The sequence below is a fragment of the Blennius ocellaris genome, assembly GCF_963422515.1.
Source record: "Blennius ocellaris genome assembly, chromosome: 22".
Classification (NCBI taxonomy): domain Eukaryota; kingdom Metazoa; phylum Chordata; class Actinopteri; order Blenniiformes; family Blenniidae; genus Blennius; species Blennius ocellaris.
In genome coordinates, this window is record NC_137671.1 from 12,720,295 (window position 1) to 12,732,817 (window position 12,523).

Sequence of the window (12,523 nt, forward strand, 5' to 3'; positions counted from 1 at the left end):
TGCGAATGTGAACATTTGAACTGGCACACAGTGACTCATCCGTGTTTAGTCTTGCTAAACACATGGGATTCACCCCTCCCCCTTCCCTCCTCTGCTGATGACGCCACACTCCGTGACGCACTACCTTGACAACAGGTGTGTGCTGTTAATGATTCATGAGCCACATGTGGGAGTATGACTTGACTGGCATTCAGCGACGGCTTGCTCTGACATTATCTCTCCTGCCTCTTCTAGAAAATGAGCATTGCCCCCCCCCCCCCCACCTGAAAATGACTGCTTACTCCTCTGCCAATGCCGATGATTCAGCCCATCAGATCCCCGAGCAGCATTAGTTAAGATGTCAGTCGACGTCAATTCACCAAGAAAGATGACGGAGGAAAGTGGAGCGGGAGGATGTGAGTGGATGTGACAGTTGTAGCAACGACACGAATCAATCGGACTGAAGAGCTCAGTTGAAATATCAAACACCTCATTTAGAAAATTGAAAATGTTGGGAACATTAAGACTTTGACTTACTGAAGTATTATTATTTTTTTTTAAATAAAATGTGATATGACTGATACACAATCAAACACAAGCATAATTACATGTTGGTGATAGAATCACAATAAAGCAGTTAAGTTGAAAATGGCACACAATGTAACTGCTTTGCTTTTATTTTGAAACTGCATGCTTTGTATGTTACCGTAAAAGGTGTGCGTTTGAGACTTAGGCCACTTTAGCCATTTTATGTATATTTTAGCCACTTTAGCTATTTATAGCCACTGTACATTTTCTAATGGTTTGAACAGTTTTTGCTATAATAGTCATTTTAAGCCTTTAAAAAAAAATAGATAGACACTTTTGCCATTTCCTTTTTGTAGTTTTAGACATTTCACTGTCATTAAATATTTCAGTTAACTTTTTGTTGTTATAGCTGTTTTGATTTATTGAGCTGTTTTTATCCCAGAGATTAGACCTTTATATATATATATATATATATAAAAAACAAAACAGAAAAGAATGGTATGAATGTACCAATACAAATGAATGAAATGAAAATGTACATAGAATTCTGTGGAGTTTTCAGGGAGAGGCTACAGAGGGGCTGAAGAGCAATGTATGACTCCAGAGCTGCAGGGTACAGACCCCTGATGAGTGAGCAGTGATTACTACCACCAGGTAAGAAACTCCTTTCATCAGTGCTTCAATTTAGTTGGTCCCACAAAACCTGCAAGATGCGTCATCGTGATTCCTAGAGCCGGTCCACTAATGTCAGCTTTCAGCAGAAAAAAAATTAAAAAATCATGCAAATAAGATCTGCAGTGTGACCGTCGCCTAAACTCTCCCCTGATGGACTCGGATGTAAAACTCATCTCGCTCTGCTCCTTCAGGTCGCTAGAATTTAAGCACGTGAAAGTTTCACAAAAAGAGTCAATCAAGTCTGGTCACATTTGAAGAGACTCCAAAAGGGTCACTCGATAAAAAAAACACCAAAAAACAACAACTAAAAACCTCTCCTCTTCCTGGATTTGGTCCTGAGAAGACTTGTTCATGGTTATGTTCACCTGATCTCTGCTCAGCCGGTTCTCCTGCTGGCCCCTGACTTACATTATTTCCCTTTGAAACAAATCCATTAGCTGCACTCGCCTGCATACTGTAACATTTCCTTCACTTTCCTCTTCTGACCCCAGACACGCAGTGACACCGGGAACGAGACAGGTGATTTTACTACAATCCATCTACATCCCACCTTAACTGGCGGTACATTTATCTTTGAGTTTTTTCTTTTGATGAACTTTAGCTAAATCTTTCCAAGGAACTGTGATCTTAGTGAAATGAAATAACTTTTCAGAAACACACCATATCACTTTATCATGCATCAAATTACTATTAAAAAGCTGAATCCACCTACAGTTCACGTCCCAAGTGCCTCACATGCAGCCGCACTGCTTTTTCTTTTCTCCTCCTCGTAAACAGACTTGGCTGTGAAGCTATCCTGAATTCATCTGTCATCATCATCACTCGAGCCAGAACAATGATATCATGGCATATTGTCGTATAAATTAATGACAATGGTTAAAAACAAAGCTATGTGATCTATTTAGTATGTAAATTACCAATGGGGAGGGTTGCTGTTTAAAATCTCACCCAGGGCGCCACTTTGGGTAGAGCTGGTTCTAACTGGTGACATGAAGAGGAAACATGAACATCAAACTGGAATATCTCTGGAGCATCTTTGTTAATCTACCTGTTTATCAGCAGTACCAGAAGCTGAAATCAAGATTCAAAAACAACAACCGTGACAGCAGCTTGGCTTTAAGATTTTGCTCATTTCTAATAGGTGCATCCCACTCTCTCATGCTCGTCCTAAAAACGCATGTTCCAAAAATATTCTTTCCAACAGGGAAAATATTTAGTGCCAAGAAATGTTACAAAACAGAAATAATCAGCCAAAGTTTCCTCATTAAAAGTCCACCAATGAGGTCTTCCGACATTATTTTAAACCACAGTTGTAGGGAGGTTTCTGGTTTCCTCTCTGGCTCCAGCTTGCTGCAGAAAACTTTGATAATTAGCATGAGCTGCCATCCCCATGGAAGAGATACAGAAATGACTGGAATACTCAGAGGAGTTTAAACTTCCAAGGAACACAACATCAGAGTGCTGTCACGCCGAGCGATCGTGGCGGAGGCGGGAGAGAACAAGTGCAAACTTCAACCGAGCAAGAAATGGAAATAGTGAACACGTTGGGCATTATTTAGATACAGCGCACACGCACCATTACACATGTCTTGTCGCCATGATCACGGCTCGTACTCGAGGCCTGCCTCTGTTACATCAGTTAGCTTTTGGACTAGTGGCTTTGGAAGTTGGCTTCCAGACAGTGACCGGTAAATCCTATTAACAGCCTTGCTCCCAGTTATAGTCCCCTTCCCACGCCCGATCACGAGAACATGAAAAACCCCTTCATACCTCCCACCGTCAGCTTTCTTTCACCTTCGCTAATTATACGATTTGAGGATTCTTCTTCAGTCGCACCATGTTGATTAGAAAAAGCGGATGAGAGACAGGGTGACAAGCTAGACGGCCAAACCTCGAGACGCACACGCTCCAAATGTGCGAATTGGTTTGCGTCGGATGTTGTTGGCATTTTTATTACATTTCACAGCAATAAATACCCATAAAAGACACCTTTTGACAGTTGAGCTCACCCTCACGTCCGAGCTCCCGTTTCTTTGTGTTTCTGGCTGCTGCGTGTTTGCGTAGAACAAAGGGAATTATGTAACGTCCACGATGTGTTGAGTCTCTGATTCAGAGGCCTTTGGGAAAATGATGTTATGATGACTCCGAGCATCTGGAGAGCTGCAGCTCCTGTTGGGTGTTTGTCACTTGCGGAGATGAGTGGAAGTCCAGTCAATATAGGACCTTAATGGCTGGTTTGAGTTTGCCTTCCGTAATGGTGTTGTTACGTCGTCACTCCATCTTGTTTATGTTTACCGAGTGCAACAGATGGCGGTGTATTTTCCAAACAGATTTGGAGGCATTTGTGTCGGCTGTGAGGGGAAAATTAAGTACTCAGAGTGTAAAAAAATGCAGTTTGGGGAGGGATGAATAATTGATGCTGGAGTTTTTTCCCCCATGCTTCTTTGTTTGTTTGTTTGTTTGTTTTTTCCAGTTAATTGCCAGTGAGTTAACGTAACCTTCGACTATGGCAGCATGTTGTAGAGCAGGACTGTGCACACTCATGCACTCTCTGTGTACAGGAAAACAGCTTACAGTGCAGTGTGTGATTGGCCTATCTCTCAGAAGTAAAGAGGATTAAGGTTGGGGGCGCTTATGCCTGTGCACGAGTCCATCTTTGTTTGTGTTTGAACGTGTGTGTGTTTGTGTGTGTGTGTGTGTGTGTGTGTGTGTGTGTGTGTGTGTGTGTGTGTGTGTGTGTGTGTGTGTGTGGCAGGTGCACCCATGCACATCCATCCGCGTGCCCGTCGGCGTGCAGGTGGAGGAGCAAGGGAAAAAGCCAGGGAGCCTCTGTGACTTTAAAAAATATTTTTAGTCCACTGTGTCGCGCTGGTCAGGAGAAATTGGCGGGTGAGGGCGGAATTAGACGCGTGCCGGGATGCTAATAGGGATGAGAGAGGCTCAGTCCTAATATACCAGAAATTAAACGTCACTTTGAAAGCACACCGTCACCCCGGTGCTTCCTCACCACATCGCACACTGACTGGGAGACACGAGTAGATGCATTTCTGCACATTGCCACAGGTATGTAACTCTTATTTCTTCATTTTATTTACAAATTCTAAAGCTGGAGCTGTCTCAACAATTTTATTGTAGTTTGGTTAGATGAAAATATCAGAGGTGGAATAGAATTAGTGCAGATTATCTCTAAGGTATACTGCACTATCGGGTATCTCCCTTTAATTGTAATGCTGTGGTTTGTTGTTGATCATACTTTAAACTCGAGTTTTGTTCTACTATCAATTGCTAAGTGAAAAGAAATCACCTTTGTCAGTTTCTTTAACTCATACCCCAACTGAGTATTCAAATTTAATGAAGACAGTGCACAGTGTGTGATCTGGTTACCAGACTCAAGTTACACTGTCAAGGCAGCGCGGCGTACACTCGTACACCAATCGCCCACAAACATTCACAAAATATCAATTCAGTATTGGAAAGTAAGATTGTGCTCTTAGTTCAATTGAACTCGTCAATGCATTTCCTCAACTAAAAATGTACTTTTTAATCAGCAATATAACATCACAATTTATCTTGCAACATTTGTTGAATCTTGCAATTTTCCATAACACTTGACACTTCTACGTGTTTTAAAAGAAACAGATATGCCTAAAGGGACCTGATAGCACTGTGCAAATGGGTCTGCTTTGGGCACAGAGGAGTGTTCAGGTTTGGCCTACATTGTAGGGACTTGTAACTATTTTGGAGGACTTGTCTGAAATAACGGCATAATATTCATTATGTTTTGATGTGTTGATATGTTAAATAAGGGAAGAACTACTTGGTAATAGTCGGGTGGGAATAAGGGACTTGTGAATTGCATCAAAACCCCAAAAGATAGAAAATAGTGCTGCAAGTGTGTGTTTAGCTTGACCTGAAATGTGGGGATGTATGTTGACACACACACATATATGAAGTCCATATAAAATCATCCCACTGGGGGGGGGGGGGGGGGGGGTAGATCAACATGTTTTAAAGTTATGTTAAGTTTGAGTTGTAGAGATTTAAATGAGTCTGGAGGAAATTGATGTAAGTCAGTACTGATGAAAACACTACTGTGAGTGCATGCGTGCATGTGTGTGTGTGTGTGTGTGTGTGTCAGTGTAAACTGCTAGTTTTGCACATGCCTCTGAGAGTGCTTGTCCTCAGGCCTGTGCTGTTTGATGTAGTGCTTTTACACCTGTGTGTGTGTGTGTGTGTGTGTGTGTGTGTGTGTGTGTGTGTGTGTGTCTGTGTGTGTGTGTGTGTGTGTGTGTGTGTGTGTGTGTGTGTGTGTGTGTGTGTGTGTGTGTGTGTGTGTGTGTGTGCGCGTTTGCTTTGCATGAGTGAAAGCTTCAGTCACTGTTTTTATGTGAATATGTGAGAGAGAGAGAGAGAGAGAGAGAGAGAGAGAGAGAGAGAGAGAGAGAGACAGAGAGACAGAGAGAGAGAGAGAGAGAGAGAGAGAGAGAGAGAGAGAGAGAGAGAGAGAGAGAGAGAGACATGTAAGGGCAGCTTCCGCATCATGGCGTCGAGACAATCAGGTTATGCTTCAGTGGTCAGTGAGAAGAAGGGGCAGAACAGAGCAATCGCTACACCGCCATCGTTGATCACTGGAGACAGACACCAAAACTCACCTCTGCCCACACTTACACATGGAGGAGGAGGAGGAGGAGGATTGGAAGGGCGCAAAACACATTAGCGAGGAAGAAACTCTGGCAAAACTAAAGAGACATATTTATGCATGGAAAAGCCAATGGGGTTGAATTAGAGATCAGGATTTTAAATGTCCAGGACTCATGAAGAATTGAAAGCTTGGAAAGAGAAAAATGAATGAAAGAGTTAGTTCTGTGATGGTTTCGGGAGAATAAAGTGAGGTAAAATAAAGATAAAGATAAGATAATAATAATAAGATTGCTATTTCACTGCCATTGCATCTGAAATGCATTTTAAATGTGTCACATGCTCTCATCCAGCAAGGGTCTTCATGTACAATGAGAAGCTAAATGCAGAAACAGGAGATTCCAATTTTCTTTTTATTTCTTTATTTTTTTTTTTATTACCAGTGCAACAGAATCTCGTCACCCACTCTTTTCCTACCACAGTCCAGGTGCTAAAGGCTTTGTGTAGGGTGTACTCAGGACACATCTGCCCCCGAGCTTCACGGGCAACGCAGCAAATGAGCACTTGCTGTCATATCACAACACATCTTCTTGATGTGCAGCAGAGCCGACATGTTTTAATATCCTAGTTGACGGATGTGGTGGCTGCTTGTGCATATTCTCAGGACGATGGAGCTAAATGCACTCTCTAATATTGATTTGCAGTCATTTGCAGCGTGTGGGCTGGTGAAATGTGATTTCACGTGCACGTGGCGATGGTGGTGCTATATTTAAAATAAAAGCGTGTTGTCTTTTCATTGTTTTTCGCCCTCATTTGATCGCACGCTGCATTCTGTATGATAACAAGTAATCAAATCCTCACAAAAGGCGACAAGATTCATTGCATCTTATCTGGATACTGTCAGTGAAACCTGAATTTCCCACAATCTGATAACAGCCTTGAACTGCACATTATCAAATCAATACCAATACAAACCATTCAGATATAAGAGCATTTCAAATCTGCCAACTGGTAAAAAAAAAAAAAAGAGAGAGAGATATAATTAATTGCATGAATGGTCCTGTCTTTGTTTCACCTAAATGTATGTGTGTGATATGTTGGAACCACCTTGTTGTGCTGCGTTTTTATAGCTCAATAAAAGTGGATGAGAAAGACATGTATAATTACTTATTCAAAATGAAGCGGAAAAGCTTTTCTCTGCACCTGAATGCTTTGAATGTGGAGAGAAGAGACATGCGTTCATACAGTATACATGAGCCTCCACAAGCCTTTCCCGAGAGCCCCAGATACTTGACCCACAAACATTATTTACAAGTGTCTCCTTTGGTGTCACCTACTTTCAAACTCACGAGGAAAATCAGAATAACAGCAGTACATCGGCGGCCTCGCCTGCCCTCCATCATTCGCTCAGCCTGACGTCTTTCAGACAATCGAACCAGACGCATATAATTGGAGTTGGTCCCCTTTAAAGACATTTTTTTTCTCCACTGATGTCTTTGGATCACCTGTCAGAGGAGGGACATGCGCAGTGGGCAGGAGGATGTTGGAGAACGGGCGTCAAGTTGTCAAGAGTTACACAGAGAAGAGAAGAGATGATATGATTCCCTTCATGATAAAAGCATGGAGAATTCAAGAAAAGCAATGCTCACGTTCACTTATTTTAGAGGAACACGCTGTCGCACATGCAGCAGACCATTAAGACCCAGTCAAGCTCATAAATGTTACCCTGAGTTTGATGATTAAATCTAAACCGGGCTTGTGTTTTATCCAGGGATCTGCAAAATTTACGACTAAAACAGCTTCTTAAGTTTAATTTTCTGATGCACGTCTAGTAACTGTATCTAATGTTGCATTTATGAAGTTTTGATTACAATCCAGGATGCTAAACATTTTTGATTTCAGCTGTTTTTGTATCCGTTTTAGCAGTTTCACCCATTCACCCATTCTTTTCAGCATTTTTTTTTAATAACTTCAAATTTTACCTGTTTTATTAAGCATTAATCAGAGTTCAAAAACTTGCATTTTGGCTTCTTTGTTATGTAAGTTGTTTTTGCATTTTTTTCTTCCGATTTCTCATTTTAAAGCTAGTCTTCATTGAGAAAAGGACTCTGGTGTGTAAATAAAATAAAAAATAAGATCCAACATTTTATACGGGTTTAAGCTTCAGGGAGCCAGTGGGCAAAAGAGCCACAGGTTGCAGACCCTTGTTCAAGTGTTTTTATCCTAACTGCCAGTTGGGAGTGGTTAAATTATAAACCATCACAACATATGTGGACACATATGTTTATTTGTAGACCAATTCAATAGTAGGGAAAATAAGGACAAAATGAAAAAGATTAAGTGGATTAAATGTTTTGCGTTGAAGATTGACTTGATTTAAATTTCCAACATGGAGGTGGGGTTTTACTTTGTGAGAACAGACAGGAAACCAGCGTTCGCGGTGAGCGGTAGTAAAACGGAGACCCCCCTCACGGAAAACTGTGGTAACTGTAGTGCACAGCTGCAGAGATGCGAGGCTCAGAAAAACAAGGAGAAACGCGAGGGATGGAGAGGCGGAGGAGGAACCATTCAACGTAAAACCATCTGAGATGCGTCGAGGCACCGAGGATCGCCGTCTGCGCTGCGCTCTTTGGGGATAAAAAAAAAAATAAAAAATACGCGCTCGGATTGATCCCGGATACGAGGAGGAAACGGGAGGCGTCGATCATGGGGAACGAGGCGAGCCTCGAAGGAGGAGAAGGGCCGCCGTCTGGGCTGCCGGCGGGGCTGGCACCTGACGGGAAGGGCGGCTTCGTGAGGGTCTCCGATGGGACTCCGGTCAACCTGAGTGAACTCAGCGAGGAGGAGAGGAGGCAGATCGCCGCCGCCGTGTCAAGGGCGCAGGGGAGGCAGCCCGGAGGCGCAGCAGCTGCACGAAGGCAGGGCTTTAAAACCGCATTCCTCATGCTCCCTGAATATCCACACTGGCCGGACAATTAGACGAAGGGGATGTGTTGTGGTTTTACGTGCAACATCGTTCGGAAATAAGCTTCAAGGAGGGAGAGACGCCTATATTTTAATTTCTGAAGAAAATGATTTCCCTTCTTAGAGCTCAGAGTAATAATCACCAGCGTCTGATCATCTGCATGTGAATGGTTGCTCTCTTTGTCGCCAAATTGGCCTTATAGTGTTGGATGGTGTTTAGACTCTAACACACACACACACACACACACACACACACACACACACACACACACACACACACACACACACACACACACACACACACACACACACACACACACACACACACACACACACACACACACTGAGCATTTGTGTAGAAAAGGTGGATTGAGTGAAGAGTCTCTTCGTCAAGGCTTTTTCTGAGTGAGATCACAGAGTAAAGAGACACACCTCCAGTATTTGTGCGAAATTCTCGAAATGCCTGCTGGGTAAGAAAATCTGTCGTGCCCAGTGTTTTTTTTTTTTTTTTTTTCCTCCTAAAGCCGTTTCTTATGAACGACGCCTTTACGCACAGACAAAACAACTTTGATTCGAAATTTGAGATCATCTGTATTGTGGATCTCAAAAGCTGTCGATCGAAATAACCAATAATCTCCCAATGCCGAGGATATTAAGTGATGTTTACCTCATGGTGAATTATTTCTCGATGGGTGCCAGATAAAATGTCATGATGCTCGTTTCTGCTAATTGGCTCCCATCGGGGGAGAATTGGTATTTATATCTGAGCTTGAGATGGGGGGGAAGGGGACCATCAATATTAATACGACTATAAATAGAACAGATGTGTTAATGTCATCGCTCATAGACTCGTTTCCGGTTCTTTTCTGGAAGTTTTACAACACAATCTGGCTGTTTATTTGTGTTTGTTTATTCAGCACCGATATTGTGATCCGCGCTGTCGCTGTCCACGGTGCTGAAATCCTCCACCGCTGTCCGCCGTGTCGAAACGCGCTGCAGTGGCTTCCAGCAGGCATTACAACACCAATGCCTCCACTCTTATAGCCTGCACAGTCATGTATTACATAGCTGCAAAAAAAAAAAAAGGAAATCTAATCCAATATTGATTACAGCTATAAACTTTATTGCTTGTGGATTTAATTTAATAATGGCAAGACCATTTGGGGGTCTGAAGATAGCAGCCCGAGAAGCCAATCCAGCCATGTATTTCATGCCTAAATCATCAAACAATATCCATTCAGTCCATTAGTACCCTGATGCATCTCTCCAGTTAGCTTCCATGCTCCTGTGTAGGTTGTGTAACGAAGATGTCTGAGCTGAGCAGAGCAGTGTTTCTCTCCCTCTGTCTCAGTACTCTCCATGTCATTCAGCCTATTCACTTTTTCTGTCGGTTTCACACCTCACGGCGACTCACAAGTCCTCATTTTGTGTGTGCCATCCACAGGACGTGTTGCATGGGCCCCAGGACCTCCTGTAATGTATTAACTTGTTTTATCAGCACAGTGATGCGTGTTGATGTAGTCCCATCAGTAAATATTCAAAGAGATTGAGTGACATTCATGAATTTATCCTTATTTTTAGCATTTACTAATGTTGCCACTTAATAGCCATAAGGAAGCTCGAAAGTGTGGGGGGGGGAACATGTTCATGGTGTTCTCTATTGGAATTCATTTCAGTGGAGTTTCACCTCATGATGGCACAGTGAGGCAGGAATTTGCACTGCGACTTCAATGTTTACATGTTTTCTTTGTGCAGCTGTGAGTTGGTGCTTCTAATGATCCCAGCACATATATGTTGGGTCAATTTGTATGCATGATTGTAGGAAGCAATGATAATGAGCTAGTAGTAATAAAAAAAAAAAAGAAGCGTTAAGCTCTTTTCAAAGTCACTAATAAATACTTAGTTTTACATTACACTAAATACGTAGTGCATTGGTAGCTTTTTGAACAAAGTGGTTAATAATATTCAAAACAACAATGATGATAACACAAGCTATGTCTCTGTTTCTGTTTCAGACCTTCAGAAGCTGATGCTCAGTATTCCCAGCAGGTAGGGGCCTCACGGGGCCCGGCAGGACTCAGCAAAAGTCGAACTGTTGACGCCTTCAACCAGGGTCCGCCTGGCAGGGCCCCACCAGGGCGCAGCCCATCATCTCTCAGCCTTTTTGAGTCCCGATTTCGGCAGGAGCCAAAGGACCCCGAGGCCAAGTCATCCGGCATGTTTGGCTCCAGCTTCCTCAGTGGGGCCAACCCCCTCAGTGCGGTGTCATCCATGAAATCCTCTGTTTCATCCTCCATCACTTCCATGGGCGACTCCGTCAACATTCCAAAGTTTGGATTGTTTGGGGATGAAGAGGAGGGAGACGGAGCTGCACCACCAGCAGGGAAGGGCCCTCAGCAAGGGCCAGGTCCCAAGGGACCCCAACAGGGGGGACCTCAAAGACAGACTCAGGGCCCACCTGGACAGGGTGCAAAGCCAGGGCAAGGGCCCCCTGGTCAGGGACCAAGGCAAGGTCAGGGTCCACCCGGTCAGGGCCCTAAAGGTCCTGGTCAGGGACCGCCTGGGCAGGCCCCCAGGCAGAATATTCCAGGCCAGCAAGCTCCCAAGCCTGGACAGGGACCTCCAGGTGAAGGCCCTCCAGGACAGCAGGGACCCAAACCAGGTCAAGGGCCACCTGGTCAAGGGCCTCCAGGACAACAAGGACCCAAACCAGGTCAAGGGCCCCCAGGACAACAGGGACCCAAACCAGGTCAAGGGCCACCTGGTCAAGGGCCCCCAGGACAACAGGGACCCAAACCAGGTCATGGGCCCCCAGGACAACAGGGACCCAAACCAGGTCAAGGGCCCCCAGGACAACAGGGACCCAAACCAGGTCAAGGGCCCCCAGGACAACAGGGACCCAAACCAGGTCAAGGGCCCCCAGGACAACAGGGACCCAAACCAGGTCAAGGGCCTCCAGGACAACAGGGACCCAAACCAGGTCAAGGTCCTAAGCAGGGTGGCCCTCCCCAGCAAAAAAGTGGTCCCCCACAACAAGGACCTGGTAAACCTGGACCCAAACAGCAAGGGCCACAAGGTCCGCAAGGACCTGGAGCACATCCTGGAGATCCGGCAAAAAGCGCGGGGCCTCCTGGTCAGCAGGGTGCTGGGAAGTCTGCAGGTGGACTCTGTCCATTGTGTAAGACCACCCAGCTAAATGTTGGATCTAAGGATCCTCCAAACTTCAACAACTGCACTGAGTGTAGGAACCAAGTCTGCAGCCTCTGTGGTTTCAGCCCCCCTGATTCAGCGGTAAGACAGTCATACATTTCCTCTTATTGTTTTTTTTTTTTCTATTAAAAAAACATGAATGAAACCCCGTTTTCCAGACCCAATCGGTTGATCTATTGCAAATTCTTAACGTGAACAATAAATTCCAGTCTGTCATCAGAAAGCTGACATTTAGCTGATAATACAATAGTCTGTCCTTGTTATTGATGACTGAGGGTAGAAAAGGTCACACATGATCACATTTTGTGTGTGTGAAATATCAGGTTTCTGTTATAGATCACAAAGACAATTGTTGTTTTTAATTATTCTCACTGAAAACAAATTGGAAATGTGCAGATAGGAACAGTTTAGTTGACATCATGGAATATTTGGACACAGAGGGAATGAGCTTGATTCAACTATTGAATAAACAGAACTATTTTAGTATTTTAACATAAGGTGGAATAACTATTCAGTACAATACAATGAA

At 43.8% G+C, this 12,523-nt stretch overlaps 1 protein-coding gene across 1 annotated transcript in view; it reads left to right on the forward strand.

Annotated features, from left to right (window-relative positions):
• Positions 1–8,526: 8,526 nt before the first annotated feature.
• Positions 8,527–12,523, forward strand: part of pcloa (piccolo presynaptic cytomatrix protein a) — a gene marked incomplete at both ends in the record, with an annotated part of 52,298 nt that continues 48,301 nt past the window's right edge. The window contains 2 exons of the mRNA XM_080518149.1: positions 8,527–8,738; positions 10,800–12,075. Coding sequence (XP_080374275.1) covers positions 8,527–8,738; positions 10,800–12,075 — 1,488 coding nt within the window. The remainder of the gene's footprint in view (positions 8,739–10,799; positions 12,076–12,523) is intronic.